At 40.7% G+C, this 17045-nt stretch overlaps 4 protein-coding genes across 5 annotated transcripts in view; 1 reads left to right on the top strand and 3 right to left on the bottom strand.

The window, feature by feature from the left end:
• The window catches only part of LOC135170320 (uncharacterized protein), a 49165-nt gene extending 46190 nt beyond the window's left edge, over positions 1–2975 (bottom strand). The window contains exon 1 of one of the 2 annotated variants that reach the window (XM_064136031.1): positions 2854–2975. The gene's annotated coding sequence lies outside the window, so the exon portion shown is untranslated. Of the gene's footprint in view, positions 1–2118; positions 2159–2853 lie in introns of those variants that run through there. The other variant, XM_064136032.1, reaches the window with a different exon arrangement.
• A 4736-nt stretch (positions 2976–7711) lies between these two features.
• LOC135170333 (lanC-like protein 3) lies at positions 7712–9650 on the top strand. The gene is made up of 2 exons (XM_064136064.1): positions 7712–8531; positions 8838–9650. Exons 1-2 carry the CDS (start codon positions 7725–7727, stop codon positions 9378–9380), a joined length of 1350 nt encoding a protein of 449 aa, XP_063992134.1. The 5' UTR covers positions 7712–7724; the 3' UTR covers positions 9381–9650.
• Positions 9651–9789: 139 nt separating this feature from the next.
• LOC135170339 (1-acyl-sn-glycerol-3-phosphate acyltransferase beta-like) lies at positions 9790–13294 on the bottom strand. Its single transcript, XM_064136075.1, has 5 exons — positions 11806–13294; positions 11111–11244; positions 10750–10931; positions 10489–10663; positions 9790–10127 (listed from the first exon to the last, which is right to left on the bottom strand). The coding sequence occupies exons 1-5, from the start codon at positions 11985–11987 to the stop codon at positions 9925–9927; spliced, it is 876 nt and encodes a 291-aa protein (XP_063992145.1). The 5' UTR covers positions 11988–13294; the 3' UTR covers positions 9790–9924.
• Positions 13295–13433: 139 nt separating this feature from the next.
• LOC135170340 (protein obstructor-E-like) lies at positions 13434–16977 on the bottom strand. Its single transcript, XM_064136076.1, has 5 exons — positions 16721–16977; positions 15451–15771; positions 14546–14740; positions 14290–14485; positions 13434–13902 (listed from the first exon to the last, which is right to left on the bottom strand). Exons 1-5 carry the CDS (start codon positions 16776–16778, stop codon positions 13824–13826), a joined length of 849 nt encoding a protein of 282 aa, XP_063992146.1. The 5' UTR covers positions 16779–16977; the 3' UTR covers positions 13434–13823.
• Between the last annotated feature and the right edge of the window lie 68 nt (positions 16978–17045).

Below are 17045 nucleotides of genomic sequence, written 5' to 3'. Positions count from 1 at the left end.
AAATAAAATTCTCGATCTATTGTCTCTCGATAGTAAACATTTTCGGACGTTCAACAATTTTTTTTTCAATTTCATAAAAAAAAATATATATAAAATTATATACACATAATTATACATAATATACAGCTGTTATGTTATTTATTAAATCTATAGAGTCATTTGGGACTCAAAATTTATAAAAAATGACAGTCAACGGTCCGTCAAATTTATTTTTTTCCAACAGGACATTTATATCATTAAACACCCCTTCATCCCCCGTTTGCCCTTTCAACCCCTAACTTCCCCTCTTCCCCAATACTTTCTACTGAATTCTTCGTAAGTTTAAAGATAGAAATGACTCCGCGATGACTCATGATCCACTTTCATCGAACGGTAGAACAATTTTTTATCAAAAATTTCGCTCTCGCGCGTCGTCCGTTCCCCCATCAGTTTCCCCACGCGAGATACCCGACCACCGAGTAATCGATATCATCCGCATAATCGAATATGATTCACATGGCCCAACCGAAGTACCGGGGGAACGCAATATAGGAGACATTGACTCCGAGATAACCGTAGGTGGTAATAAAAATGGAGGGACAATCAAGACAGGATTTGACTTTCTCCCAGGACCTTTTTTCCCCCCCTCCCCATTGGAGTCAAAGGCCACTGGCTCGAGTGGAGTAACGACATTTAGATGCCTCCCGGTGATACCGAATGCTCTGAAACCACATTTTGCCAGTAGCAAGTACTAAAAATAAACGAGTTCATGTCTCAGATGACTGTTGCGGATTTCAATGAGTGCGTCACTGCGACACGTGCTCTTGTGGGTATTTCTGAGTGACAAATGTCGGGAAGGACTATTACCACTCCATTCCTGATATTACGTCAATGTTAGTGCAAAGAGAAAAGGGTGGGTGAGGTGGTTAGAGGGTTGGGGGGGTTGGGAGGAGAGATTCAGTCTCCATTTTACGGTACGTGAATAACAAAAATTAGGGACAATTTAATGATTTTTTTTACCTGAGTAAATTCCCAGAAACTTAATTTTTTTAAATTATAAGAATAAGTTTATTTGAAAGAGTAAAAACATATTTTTCCGGACAATAAACAAAAGTTTAGTCGAATTTAATTTGATGCCAATGAACTGCTCATTATTTATCTAAAATTTTCTTAATTTGTCTGCCATCATAAATCTGATGCTGATATTTTTATTAAATAATAATTATTCATTTGACTTATCAAATAATTTTCCAAGTCAACGTGTTCCAAATGCAACAATTAATCGTGACTGAATTTATTTGTTGAAAAAAATCGAAGATAAATAAATATAATTAAGACTAATGTATTTTTGAAAAACTAAAAAAATTCAATCTCGATAAATTTTTCGAGTGGATTTTTTTTTTCCTGTGGACGAGACATCTTGGTGGAGTAGGTGCGTCGGGGTGACACATGATAATGTTTCCTGGAATGACAAATACCGGTAAAGCCTTCTGACATCACTTCATTCTCACCCCCCTGTCCCCCTCCATAACACGAACAAATGTTCACGAAAATGGAGATGTTGAGATTTTTTACACCCCAAAGGCACTGTTCTATTCCACCCTAATCTATCCCCTTCCCCGCCCCCTCGTGTGTTTTCCTTCCGCATTCCCTCTGGGGATGGGTCGAGTAGAACGTCTAGAAATCATTGCGGGCGGTATAACATGACTTTGATGTTAGCTCTATCAACTACATCAGATCAACTCTCCTGGGGATGAGTGAGTCAATGGCCACTGGACCTCCACTCCCGCGCGGCTCCTTTATTTATATATTTATTATTAAATAAATCTATCAATAGGAGCACCAATCAGTCGATATGATTATTGGAAAGTTTATTTATTTTGGAAAATAATTGCTTTAGTTTATGCAATTCATTTTTATTTCTATTGATTTATTCAGTCGTCAACCGTTTCTTGACGTGCAATTAGTCAAAGTCGTGTTCTGATATCTGGAATTACCATAACTTATATCAAAGTCTTCGGTGGCGCTATTAATCCAGTTGATCAACTTTACGCTCGCAATTTATCTTATTCAGGATATTCCCAGCTGGAAATTTCATGCAATTGAGGATGTCATTCAACTATGAAGTGGTAAACTTACGAATTCAGCTGCACTTTTTGGCTTCTGAATTAAAACTTTGGACGCGTTCAAATTAAATTCCCGAAATTTTTGATTGAAGTCAGTAAATGTGAATTTGGAGGCTCAAAGAGGGAGAATTATTTCATTGATCTACCGAAAAATCAATATTTTAGGGGTTGACCTTTCCACCCCTCGATTTTCTAAAATTTCGACTTTCTTCCAACTTAAAATAGTTATTAGTTTATGTCTCCGTGAATTTTGCATTGAAAAATTATAAATTAATAAAAATACTTGTGAACATTCAATTTTATTGCAAATCCTTTCAAAGATCTTGAATTTTTGATAAATCGAAAATTCTGCCTGATATTTCTTTTCAAATTCTATTTAATTTTTACTACTAAATCCATTTCACTGACGATCCACATTTTTTTTATTCTAGTGCTGGCGCAGTAAATTTTATTGAGAAAATCTGAATCCTGAGAATTTACCCCTAAACACCCCCAGAATTGTTCACACCCGGTGAGTAGAAATTTCCCCGCAAACGTCTGGGAAATAATTTCTCCCACTTCTCCGCGCGCGGAAAATTCCCTCTATTTTCCCCGCAGCAGTTTCACTAATAAATATCCCCTATAAAAAAATTGCAAACCCCCAAAGTCATGTTCTCCCTTAACACCTCCCCGATAACCAAAAAGGGAGAGTCGAAAATCTAAAAAATTCCGGTGCACTCACTCCCACAAAAAATAAAATAGCAATTACCCGATGACTATATCCAAACGTGCGATTGTTTATTTGATGTTGAACCGCACTAGGGGTTCGAATGTTTTCGATAAGACTGAGTTGGTGCGGGAGGACCGCGTGGCCGAGTACCTGACACGGGGTGGAACGTTATCCCCACCCGTCATGAGTATCGAGTCTTGAACCCCTAGGGCACCCCAAGCAGTGTGCTAGCCCTCCCTTCCACACTCTCCAACCCTGTAGTTGAGGCCTATAGATATCCACCCCTCATGGCAACGCGTCGCAGTGAGACTGTCCCTTTCCCCTCGGCTTCTGCTGATGCTTAGATACAACATTCTGTACTCACATCGCGCACCTCCCCACGGCAAACAACTTGGTTGTATATCAAGCGGAACGAAGGACTCGGGTCCTGGACAGGAGACGCGTTTACTGGATTTTTATTTTTATTTTTATTTCGGTTCCGCCGGAAATGTTTCCGCTTGATGGAGACTATAACGCGCCGTGAGAGAATTTTTTTAATAAAAAAAAATACTATAAGTTCGTTTTACCGATCGAGTTTGCGTGGCTGAGACTTAGGGTGACATTAGACCGTAAAGGAACTGAATTAAAAATAAATTTATCGGTTTGCTTAATGTATGCGCGGGGAATATACAATTTTTTAATTATTATTTTCCCGAACTTTTTTTTAGCACAAAAGGGAGATCGTTATTTTAAAAAAATATTTTAGAATGTTCACGTGAGTTTAGAAATGCGCACAATCAGTTTGAAATTTCCCTGCGGCCCTTCGCCCTCGCCAACACACATTTCGGAGATGATATTATGTGATCTGCATAAATCATGAGAGTCCACCGCTGTCCTTTCAGTTCAGATGACACGAATGTTTAATAATGTGAGAAAGTTTTGAATGATATTCTTCTTGAATATGTCGTCAGAAATTATAGAAAATTTCCTGGAAATTAAAGTCGGTGAATAAAATAAAAAATCGACAATGTTTTGAATTTCTCTGCGAAGAGTTCGGAAGATTTCAGGGAAAATCGAGTGCGCGAGAAAAATCCGGCTTTGGGGAGTGGAAATTCCGGCGAAAATTCCCCGGAGTCATCACTTCCAGCCAAATTATTGACCTTCTTGACACCTGGAAAGATCCGATGAGACCCCACCTCCAGTCCCTTCCAATCGATGTGTAAATTCCCTGAACGGAATGCTCCCCTCCCATTTTCATTCCACCGCTTCGTCCAAACTTCCAATTGTCCAGGTCGTCCAGTGAAAAGCGAATCAGGAGAGCATTGCATTGTTTTGAGTTAATCTGGTATTTGTACATTTCACAAGTTACGGAAGATCCCATGGGCTTCCCGGGGACAACGTGCAGCGTGATACACGTGGATGACTAGGGATTTGCATTTGTCTCCGTTCTCTCCCGTAATTTGCGCATTGAAAAAATAAACTCACACAAACAAAGAAAAAAAATTACTTTTCCCAAATATCCATTACTCCAGAGAATTATTTATTTATTGAAAATTGTATTTCTCCAGTCCTGAATGACCTCAAATTAGAAAAAATTAGAAAACTTCCCGTGATAACAGAAGTGATAAGAAAAATTAACGCTGCGGTATCGTAATTTGTTCGGCGAAGTTCCGGAAAAATAACGGAAAATCCCAAAAATAAATAAATAAATAAATTTAAATAAAAAGAAACATTTAAAAAAAATTCTGTAATTTCTCGGATTTTTTCCTCAACTACCAGCGAGTCATTTTGGAAAGTAATTAACACAAGTACACAAAAGGGAAAAATAACTTTTAATCCTTCCGTAGGGTGAGACTGAAGTTGAGAAGATCCGACATTCGTCTCTCGAGCTTCTCAGACAAATGGCGGCTCTACGTGACGGGAATGAAACGTATTTACCCAGTTCCCCTAGCAATAATTAAAGTCGTGTTATACTTCTTAATTTTTTATTCTCACAATCCAACTGTAATGGAATTGTCTTACGAGGAGAGAAATTTATTAGAGACTATTTCTGGGAATCGTTAGTTCTCGGTACATGCAGATTTCACTTCCGGCTGTCGATTGCACCAGGAGTCGTTGACGAATTGCCGTCTGGACTGGAGAGACCCGGAGTATCGCGTGACTCGGGCCCGTGAATCAGGGGGCACTGGAAGAATTTCCAGTGCCATTTGGACACATTGAACTTCCACTCGAAGGAGTTTTCGAAATTTTAAAGGGTTTTTCATTCTCTCCGGGTGGGGGGACAAATAAAAATTAATTATCATGCGCGGAGAGGGTGAAGGGTGGCCAGAAAAAAATTCCGAGGCTGGAACTGGAAGTTTCATTGGGAAACGTGAATTTAGCGATTGTTCGACTCTCGAAAACAATAAAATGCGAAATAAAATGTTTGCAAAAATAAATTTAAAAAACTAAAATGATTCTATAAATTCGGAAATTCGAGAAATTTTCATTTTTTCGTTTTTTAAATCATTTTCATGTGTACTGTCTATATATATAGTGATTCCCTATAAAATTATGTATTTTTGCAATGGACGTGGTGCCATCTGGGGAAGAATGTGGCATTAAAAGCCCCTCTGTTTCAAAATGTGTCACATAAAAACTAGTAAAATCCCATAAATTTCATTATTTCATCTGGGACCACGTGATGAAACATTGAATTTATACAGAGCACTCCACTGGAACCCATAAATGTTGTTACGAATCAATAAACTGAAATATTCCATTTCCTCGTTGAAACATCGGATTGTGTCCCATTCAAGAATGAATACATTCAATAAAAATTTGATGATCATCGTGACACCGTAAAACGTGAAATTGACAGGCAATTGGAAAAACTCTCTCATGTTATTTACATGTTTACATTACCACCATCACAACCACCACCGCCACCATCTTTCCCCCCAGGATGGGGGAGATAATCATCAGGGTCAGAGGTGTGGATGCAATTTCCTGATCGGACCGGAAATGAATGTAGTGTATTCAATGCAATTTCGGCAGAATCATCCCAATACCCTGCCTTATTTGAGATTATTCCAGCTGTGAGGCGCTGGATTTCAAATTGGGAAGATGTGACGACAATTTTGGAAAATATTTCAGCGCTGGATCGAGGCAATTTCTCCAGAAAAAATCCCTAATAAATAGAAATAAATTTTCCAGGGGATGAAACGAGCGACGAAGGTGAGTTTTATTTAAAAAATTACCCTTCCAGAGATCGAATTTGTATCCAAAATTTTTGTTCGTGTAATAGAATTCATTTTTGATAAATAAAAAAAATTTAGAATTTTTTTATACAGAAAATTATAATTTTTAAACTGATTTTATTACATTTGTACCACTTGACTGCTCTCAATTTGTCAGCCCGAAGAAAAATAAATGTACAGTTTAAGTACGTTATTCATCCCTGTGGAGCAATCCCCCTCCCCCTGCAGTGACATTACCAATTCTAATGTCCCCAGAATTTCCACCCCCTCATTCCTATTTCCCGAGTGAGTCCTATTAAAATATCTTCGAGTGTACTTTTTTCCCCCAGAATAGACGACGAAGTTCAGCGCATCCCACCATCGGCTCATGAATATTTTATTATTTTATGAATAATATTTTCGTTAGTCGAGGGAACGATAACGCGGAGATTTTTCCCACGACGCGAGTGACAAATGAGCTTTCGTCATTATCGGGAGTAATAACGCCAGTGGAAAATCCTGAGAGTGGTCAGGCACGTCTTCGCTGGGGTTGTCACTACCCTGGGCTCATCCAATCATCCACAATAATTGAATAGAGCTGGGTGTGGGTCGTTGTTCATCGTCTGCGCATGTTATTAAGATCCCGTGATGGTGATCCTTCGCTTCGCTCCATTTTTATCGAATATTTTTCAAAGACCGCGAGATCGTTTCCGCTTTTTACGAGGACACATTCGTGCGGAAAATTCACGTCAGAGGGACTTGGTGGGGTGAGAGAGGGAGGGAATACCTCGATGAAACCGCTGATTATTGTCGCGGTTTTATGGAAGTGAATAAAAAGTGAATAAAAAAATTGCGAAAATGACGAATAAGTGAAGAGCGACGATTTTTCACGGGATTTTGATGAGTTCATTAGCGACTAAATCGAAGTTTTATTTCTATTTCAATTGAAAGAAATAATTTTCTTTCAAATCAGTTTCACTATTCGCAGATTTTGAATGGAAATTATTTTTTTTTATAAAGAACTCCAAAATTGTTAGACAGTTCCTGCTTTTTCTTTCACAATAATCGTCAATTTTCGAACAATCGAACAATGTGTACGAGACACAACTTGAATAATTTGGCATTCGTCTCCCGAACTTGTCATTCCAAAATATTCGACGCGCGTTTCCCGAAGTTCTCTCTGTATACGTTTCCCCGTAATGACCATGAATTTAGAATCACCTGGTGCTTCGAAGTATTTCTCATTCATACCTGTCCCGCAGTGGTCTATCCGCACAAAGCTGCAGTAGTTAAATCGTGCAGCCGTGAATAATGTGGCGAAACAAAACGACTCGCTATATTCAATCCCGACGACCTGGTGAGGGTGGACCAAGGGTGGGTGCATTGACAGTGGTCTCACGATTCCGAGGTAAATTAGCGCCCCAAATGATCGAAACATCCGATATTTTTCCTATTTTCCCCAATTTTCCGAACTAAACCCCTCAGAAAAATTTTTTTCCTCCCAAAATCTATAATTTTCATCAAAAAAATTGTCTGAAAATTTCATAAATTACGGTTTTTCGACCTCATAAAGACCCAAAGACATTTCCTAATATTTTCTAACGCTCGTGACCCTTCCTCCCCCCTCGAACACCCCCAAATTCCCCCCTTACCATCAATCGATAAGGCAGGACGTCCATCTCACCCTGTAGATGTCGCAGTAATCGTGAAAAGATGTTCAGTATTTCGCGTTTAATTCTCAGTGAATCAACGCGACCCTTTCACCCTCCGATTAAAAAATCGCAAGTCCGATTTATCACGAACGTCAGTGCGATGTCAAAGAGATCGCGTCACCTCCCTAACCCTTACGACCTCACCCACGAACCCTCGGAAGTGTTGCAAACAGATCTGCAATACGTGCGGGAGGAGTTGTTGCCAAACGTTGAGGAGAGGATAACACAGACGTTGAAGCCGGGGGAAGCGGAGGCCGAGGGGGAGTTGTACGTGGGCGCAGCTGGAATCGCCTACGCATTTTACCACACCAGTCAGGTCGCCCCGGCGCCGCGCGCCCTACGTTACCAGCAGCTGGCACAGAATTACCTGCAGTCGGCAATGCAGGCTGTCAATCGCCGCGGAAAACATTTGAATTCAGGATTTCTCTGCGGTGATGCGGGGGTGATCGCTGTCGCTGCGGCGATATCAGCGACCACCGGTGACAGCTGTCAAGCCAATTCCCTCGGGAAACTTTACGCTGATCTCGCGGAAATTTGTAAATCTCCGGGATTTTTGCAAGCTGGCTCCGATGAATTTTTCGTTGGACGCGCTGGGTATCTGTACGGGGCAATATGGCTGAATAAAACGTTTGGAAGGGAGGTAGTGCCCCTTGGGGTTATTCATCAACTTGGGGAGACTGTTGTACTTTCTGGACAAAAGTACTCGGTCAAGTTCAAAAGCCCTTGTCCACTCATGTATTCTTATTATGGGACTGAGTATCTTGGAGCTGCTCATGGTCTGTCTTCTATTCTTCAAGTTCTCATTCAGGTAAGAAATGACGATAAACACATTTCCGAAGGTCCTGATAATTTTGGAAGGGGGCTAATGCTGAAAAAAAACATTTTAAATGTACGGAAATGTGTAAAAAAAAATTAATATATGAAATTTGGACAATTTTTTTCTTTATTTCAAACAAAATTTGAAAATAAAAGAAAAAATCCTTTCGAAAAGTTTCTTTGTAATATTTTTTAGAGGATTCTTCGGAAAATTTCGGAAATAAATAAGTGAGAGCTTCAAACAATTTTCAAACCCCTGGATTTTTTTGAATAATTATTGACACTCTCACCCCCGTAGATTCCAAATTTTCTGGACGCGAACGAAGAGTTCGATCGTCTGGTGCATGACTCCGTAGACTTTCTACTGAGCCTGGAGAGCCGATCGGGCAATTACCCCTGCGCCCTAGACGAAACGGGCCCCGAGGCCCGCCGGGAGGAGGACGAACTGGTCCACTGGTGTCACGGTGCCCCGGGCGTTGTATACCTCCTCGCCGCGGCTCACCGGCGCTACCAGGATCCTCGCTACCTCCAAGCATGTCTCCGCGCTGGCGACCTGATATGGCAACGGGGCCTCCTGCGAAAGGGCCCAGGAATCTGTCACGGGGTGGCCGGCAACGGTTACGTTTTTCTGCTCCTCCACCGGCTCACGAACGATCCCCTTCACCTCCGACGAGCGGCTAAATTCGCCCGATTTTTGGGGACAAACGATTTCAAGAGACACGCCCGCACACCCGATACGCCCTTCTCACTCTACGAGGGTCTAGCCGGTACTCTCTGTTTTCTGGTTGACCTTGAGTGTCCAGAGAGCGCCGCCTTTCCCTTCCAAGACCCATTTCTCTAAATTTCGACCGAAAAACCCCGAAAATTCACCGATTTTTCCACTCCCCCTTCAACCGATTTTCTCTTCGTCAAAAAATCGGTAAATGTCACGTGTAATAAATTGTTGCGGCGATGAAAGAGGTCTAGGAGAAGGGCGCAGGTGAATGGACTCTCGGTGAGACTCATCGCCTGGCTTTTACCGATCCTGCTACCGATCTCCTAGCTCCTGCTCCTAGACATCGATACCAGGATAACATGTCGCAACTGGAGAATAAGTGGGACTTGCTAGAGAGAAGGTACATCGTCAAGGGAAGGGGGTACTGCAAACCGGTTTTCCCGATTCCGTCGGTAATGCAGATATTTCATACCACTTTATTGCCAGTTATGACCTCCTCATATGTCGGGGTATTTCACAAGGAAGAAGACCAATATATGTACAACCAGAGACTGTAAATGTAATTCGAAACGCAATTAAAGACATTTAAATTACAAAAAATAAGAGTTTCTAAAAATTGGGGATTCGATCCTCTTAACTCCTGGGGATTTGACCCTGAGTTTATGATTTATCAGCTATTCCTGGCTTTTAAGTGCTCTTGAAGCCACTGAACGTTTGCTGGGTAGTCCTGCCGGACCGTTGACAGCACTTCTTTCGTCAGAGATTCAAACTCTTTTTGCATTACTGAGTGCGTCTTTTTTGTCAATTCCTCCACGTCTAGAGGGCCCAGATTCTCCGTCGAAATGGGCTCCAGGGCATTGATTATCACCCTCCCTGTGAGGCAGATCATTAGAATCATTAATCCACGATTAAATAATATTCCCCTAGTAATTGAGCAAAAGAAACATTTTTTATTTTATTTTTTCTTCCGAAAAAACCGAAAAAAAAATAACTAATCAATTAATTCAATAAATAAGCAGTTGGTTGGCTAATCAATTTACTTACTGATTATGCAACTAATCATTGAATCAAACTAATCATTAATTTAATGCAATATTTAATATCCTTCGCGATTTATTTTTCAGTTTCTCGTATCATTTCTCTAATTAAATTCTTTTAGAAATATTTCATCGTCTTATCGTTGATTAGATAATGCCTCGTACTCGGCGATAAATGATTTCATTCAATGACTCACCGTGCCCAAAAAAGCATGTCTTCTCATCGATGAAATAATAAGGTGAAAAGACAAGTGGTAGAATCGGTAAACGATTATCAATCGCAATCTTGAAGGCGCCTTTTTTAAACGGTTGAATTCCATTAGATAAAATATTTTTATTCCTCGTACCTTCTGGGAAGATTAACAGCTTCGTCTACCTTGATCATTTCGTTCAATGATTTCCATCAATACTTTGTGGATAACATTTTAATTTTATGAGAATATGTCGCACATACTTACAGCTTGACCCCGGGATTTGTCTACAACAGTGATTAGTGTTTCCATCGATGCTTTTCCATTTTTACGATCAATGAATACTGTACCAGCGAGCCACGCAATTGGACCGAAGGGAATAACCCAGAATAACGCGTTTTTTGCAACTGCAGCTAAATTGCCCAGCGTTGTCCAAATATTGAATAATCCTGTGATTGCGAGGAAAATTGTTAAATTTTTTTATGCTAAAAAATTATTATTTTTTAAAAATACAATTTTCCTCATTTTAATCTGCAAAATTCATCTTCCAAACCCTTTGTAGAGACTTTTTGGAGAATAAATTCAGTCGGTTTATAATTCCTGGTTCCTATTGACACTTGATATTTACCTAAAATATCTAATATACTCTGATGATTCACCACGACCACACATGCGTCGACTTTTTCAATCTGCTCCACACCCCGGAGTTCCCACTCGATGCCCAATAGTTTTGTGTACAGTCGTAGAAGTATCGAGGCGTGTCTAACACATGATAAACATTATCAACGTGAAGTCTAAATTATTCAAACAGCACTCGTTAGATCGCCAGTTATATTTTTAATGGCTCATGTACTCTCGAGTCCATGAAATGACCGTAAAAGAGATAATTAATCACGTGAAACTGGTTTCAAAGTGGAGGATGGGAGAACAAGCTAATCCACATGTGTTTAGCGAAGTCCATTGTCTCAGTTGCGTAAAACGAAGAGCAAGAGATACGATAAAATATTGATAAGTCGATGAAACAAATACTGGGTAATTAGAGAGTTATCTCTGATATCCTCCGCTTTGAATTTCTTTCCCGATTTTCCAGTTACGTAATTTTCACACGGGGAGAAAAATCTGCGAAAAATTACTGCGACGTGCCCTATGGTCGAGGGGATGTGTTTAACTCAGACAAAAAATTCCTGTCATTACCGTAAATTTTGTAATGAATTTTGTAATTAATTGTGTGGTGGCTCGTGTAAGTGATTAAATCGTCAGATTTTTCTCGTCGTGCGCTGTTTATTTCTTCAGAATATTTTAATCCGTCCGGGAACTCCTCACCTCGCGTGCTTCACGTGTCCGGGTGAATCGAGGATAATCCACGGGAGCATAATGACAGCGACGATTGAACTCCAGACCCCATAAAGCACAAACTTCCCATAATATCTGAACTTGTCCCGGCTCTCGAACGCACACGCAATGACGATGACAACCGCGGCCACCAGACACTTTAAGAGTTCCATCTCCGAAGATGTCCATCCGATAACTGCGGCCAGTGATTAAAAATCGCTCGTTATCCCTATTTTCTTGAATATTATTATTATCTGGAGTTTAACCGGAACATGAATCGGTCAAAGTACTGAACTTCGAACCAACAGCAGCGTGAGTTTGTCCACCGAAAGCCGACGGCGATTCGTCAGTATAATCACTCGCGATAATCACATCGTGGGTGTCCACAACATCGGCCAGCAGTCGGCAACAGGCGCAGACGGTGGGGTGAAGAGACACCGGAGCAATTCGGCTGGGAAAGACTGACTCAGTGCGACTGTTTCGCGGACTTGAAAATCGAGAGCACAGTCGAGAGACGGATCGAAATAATCCGACCGAGAGAAGGGGAAGCAGCACAAAAGCCAATCATGATTTGCCCCGGAAATCAATGATCGATCGATAACCGAATTGATGACATTAAGATCGCGCGGATCAGTCGGCGCTATTTTTATTGTTTAATTTTGGTGGTTGAAGTGTTACCGGATTCATTATTTAACTCGGTTTGTGACGATTGTTGTCGGGGGATCGATACGTCCTCGATTCATCAGCACATCTTCGATAGTAATTATTGAAATTACCGCGCAACGAGTGATCAATAGGTCGAGGCTTAACTCATATTTGTCAACTGCATTTTTACGAGTTATGGTTCCGTTATCTCGAGGTCTTTGTGATAATATATTTTTTGAAACTCGTCTATTGGAATGTCAACAGTATTTTTATTTAATAACCGAGTATTAGATATTTCGATTCTATCAGAACTTGTGACGCAATTTAAACTCATGAGCTGAGTTGTCTGGAAGATATGATTAGGTTCACTTGAATATTTTGTCGTGAATAATCGAGCTATCGATGTATTCAGATCGACTGCTGGGTGAAGACTCTCGTTTTGAGTTTCAACGTTGGTTATTTTCAGGTAAGGCCCCGAGAACGAGCTTCCCAGTGTCGGCAGCTGTCGCACAGCTGACAGACCAGCACTTAACAATTTTTCTTTCTGAATTTTTCAATTCCACTGAAACGTCGGAACGTCTTAGCATTCAATATTCAGAGTCTCGTGGAAAAAATTGAGGACAACTGTAAATTTATGGTTTACTGTCTCCGGAAAATGATAAAGATAAAAAATATTTAAAAAACGACTTAAATAAAATATTTGAATATTTAAAGAATGACTTATAAACTGAAGTTCTAACAATCGCGACGGAACAGACTGGCACCACGTCCTCCTGATAAGACTAACTCTCGCCACTTTGACTGTGACAACTCGACGTACGACTGTTCCAACAGATGATTCACTACTGACATGTGAAACAACCCACATTAATCCACTGTCACACCGATAGCGAGTGCGTTGGAGAGGGGCTACAGTTTATTATTCAGCTATCGATCGGTTCTACCCCGCTTTCTAAATAAGGTAGACAAAGAAATGGCGGGATTTGCCATCATAAATGTTTAATGACAGGCGTTTATTTACAAGTTGGTGGCAACATATTGGAGTTTGAATATTGGAGTCCACGTGAAAAAATTGTTGTAGGCAAAGATCTCCTCGAAATGTTCAAAAAAATTATGAAAAGATCCCCTGAACGTCTCCCCATTGTCCAAAAAATATTCTAAAAAATTTATTTTTAAAAGTGAATTAAAAAAAAATATTTTTCAGCATAAAATTGAGGAAAAAAAAATTTTTTTCGTTCAAAAAAAATTGCAGAGAATGTTTTTGAGTCGCCAGAGAGGTCTCTTGATATTTTTTGGAAACACTTTTGAAAGATCGAAAGCAGATAAAAAAAATTCTGCACCGGTGGAATTATTCAGGTGGAGAATCAGAAGAATCGGGCCCTCGAATGCTGGTTTACACGCTGGGGGCCCGTTTGGTGATCGTCACGACGGAAAGGGGGTTCACTGTAACAATAAAGACACTATTAAGCTCCCTGGTTTGATGTTGATTGTTGGCCGTCCCTCGGCATGCGAGGAACGGCGGCAACGGAATTTCCAACAATGAAAAGTTGGAAACAGACAAATCATTTTTCACAATCGACCATTCTTGCTTGAATATCTCGAGAACCCATGGAGATAGCAAACTTTTTATTATGACCTTTTTTGTGGAGCGAAAGGGGCCCTACAACAAAGGTCCCAACAAAAATTCCGCTATCTCCCTTAGGTTCGGTGATATCCCGCTGGAAATAATAATTTCATTGCGACTAAAATAAATTGTCACGAGCTTCAACTGGAAATTTCAAGAGCAATTCTCCGTCACTAGAGACGCAGTCAATGATCAAAATAACGCACCATCCGGTGACATTCTCAGCGGCATCACATGCATTTATCAATTCACTGAATGCATTCCCCTCGCCGCAATTTTGAAGCCTGGGGCGACCCTCGACGCAGACGAAGTAGCGCTGGCAATCGTTGGGGCTTCTGAAGAATCTCGTTTCAAAGGAGAATTGTCCGTTGTCCCCCTGAGGACAATTGAATCCCAGGAAGGCTGGAAATACCATTAGCATGAGGTGTTCATCTCACTGCTGTTAGCTATTTTGGGACATACCTTCGGCGTCACAGTCGGGCACCTGATCAGGCCAGTCGCAGCGATAGGAGTCTGGATTAAAAGCCAGACCTTCTGGACAATCGAATGTGTAGCCTTTACCATCAGCGCAGTTCATGAATTGACCGCAATTCTGACGATCACCAATTTTAAAGTAGCCATATTGGTGGGGACAGTCCTCGGTGGGTTGAGCTGGTTCTAAAAATCATTAAATGAATTCAATTTTTTTTTTCTCATTTGTTTACTTTGCCTCGATCAACGTCCAAATCAATAATGAGATCCAGGAATAACCCGGCGCGGGATTAAAGTAATTAAAAAAATATTCTTGTGGAATATTTATTTACTCGAGAGAAACGGAGATAAATAATAGAAATTCAAGCGTTTATCGGTCTTGAGGAAGACAAAATATTATTCAAATCAATAACTGATGCAGTTGCTCAATACTTTGAATGATAAAATGATGGAATCAATAGCCTGACGGTCGTGTCAGAGGTTGAGAAGCAAGAGAGCGAGGTCTTTTAATAATTTTTCGAATGATAAAAGAATTTTTTTTGATTCCCCAAATATTTATCTCAGGGAAACTGAATAATTAATTTCGGCAAAATATTTTTTTACTTTCGTCTATCCTCACACGTAACAAAGGAAATACTAGTGGACAGTAATGGCACCAATTCCTATGCGAATAAATAATACCCCAGAGAAACGAGCTATGCAGATTTCACCTCATCATCATAATTTTTGTAAAATATCTTGACAGAAGAAATATCGAAAGTTTCTGAGAATCCGGCAGTAAGAATTCCTGAAAGGAATGATTGATAGCGATAAATGGATTGTGCTGACGATTGCTCATTCAGACCCTCCCATAATCCAAAGCCTCCAGAAGGCTCCAATAGTGGAGAATGACTCACGAAGATTGGGACGACCATCGCAGTTTACATCGATCGGATATCCGCAGGGATAGTTGAACTTGGCTTCTGGGTTGAACACAAGTCCCTCGGGACAGAGCTTCTGCTCTCCAACTCCCTCAATGCACTCAATGTAGGCATCACACTGGGACCCAACTGGAAATCGTCCAGTCTTCTCCGGACAAGACACCGCCGATTGTCTCCCATTATGTTCAATCTGATTGTGCTGACCAAACTGTCGCTGGTTCTGATTCGGCTGGACGAACTGGCGATTCTGGCTGCTCTGATGGAACGTCTGCCGCTGTCGCTGAAGCTGTCCAGTGCCTGCAAGAAGACAATGCTGATCATGCTGTTGATGGTTTAATGAAGGCAGTCGACTTGGTGCAACTGGAGATTGATTGGAAGGAGTGAGACTCTTCAGATGAGTCTCAAAGTCTTCCAGAAGAGACTTTGGACCTCAGAAAAAAGGAACGAGAATTATTTCGATACTTGTTTCACCCAGATGACTACCTCTTCAAGAACCACCTGGCACTATTTCCTGGGAACACTTTATTCAGACTCTTCAGACCTTTCTGATATTTGCAAATGGTCTTCAATGGACTAAACCCACTAACGCCTTCTGTTACCAATAAATTTTGGCTTCAGTTTTCACAATAAAAAAGATTCAAAATATACTGGACCCAACAGAATCATCATTCTGATGCACTCCAACCACCGGATGCAGCCCCCACCCGGGGGGCACCCAGACGGTCAATCAAAACAAATCACCCACCACAAATTTAATCTCAAGGTCAAATAAATGATGACCGGGACAAAGATGAATGACTGACGCGTGAGAGGATGAGAGCCAGAATCGTATGATAAGAAATACCTCGGCCGTTATAAATGATGCATTAGCATAATCGTGCGATGAATATATTATTATCTTGTATATGGCATCACCATTCCCCCGATCCTCCTGTTCGTGAGCGCTCGGAATGGGGGAAAGTCAAAATTACCATCACGATAGTTATGTAATTGAACGGAGGACACCTGGACCCAGTTACAAGAGAATTAAACCTTTGTACATAACTTATTATCTCTCCCTGTTCTCTCACTGAACAGTGAATTTATTTGATCATTCAATTATTATTATTCACACGAATACAATACACAATCTCAAACTGGTGGGTTAATTGGACTGATGTAATTTTAATTACGGTTGACCGATATTAATTTTTAATGAAAATGTGGGGACGCTGTGGGGTAAAATGTTGATGAATTATGTACGTACATGTGGTTGATATGAATACAGCAACGACCAGGAGTGATATCTTCATGATTTCCGCCATTACCTGGGCTCTATGATATCTTGAAAATTAACTGACCACGTCTCACGCGTATAAATGACGAACTACAGAAGACACCTGATCCTTTCGGTGGCTTTTATCACCTTCAACGGAGGAAAGTGAGAGTTTCTGGTGAGTCTTCTTCGGTGGGCCTTGGAGTAGGGGCAAGTCAGGCTGATCCATTGACAGTGAGGATTCCAGAAATAACAAGATGGTTTATGTTTACGTAAAAAAAATCCACCCCTCTAATTTTTTCAAACCCCCACTCGA

Source organism: Diachasmimorpha longicaudata, chromosome 16, assembly GCF_034640455.1.
Source record: "Diachasmimorpha longicaudata isolate KC_UGA_2023 chromosome 16, iyDiaLong2, whole genome shotgun sequence".
In the NCBI taxonomy this organism is placed as follows: Eukaryota; Metazoa; Arthropoda; class Insecta; order Hymenoptera; family Braconidae; genus Diachasmimorpha; species Diachasmimorpha longicaudata.
Note: the sequence above shows the minus strand (reverse complement) of the source record. Positions and strands in the feature narration are given on the sequence as shown.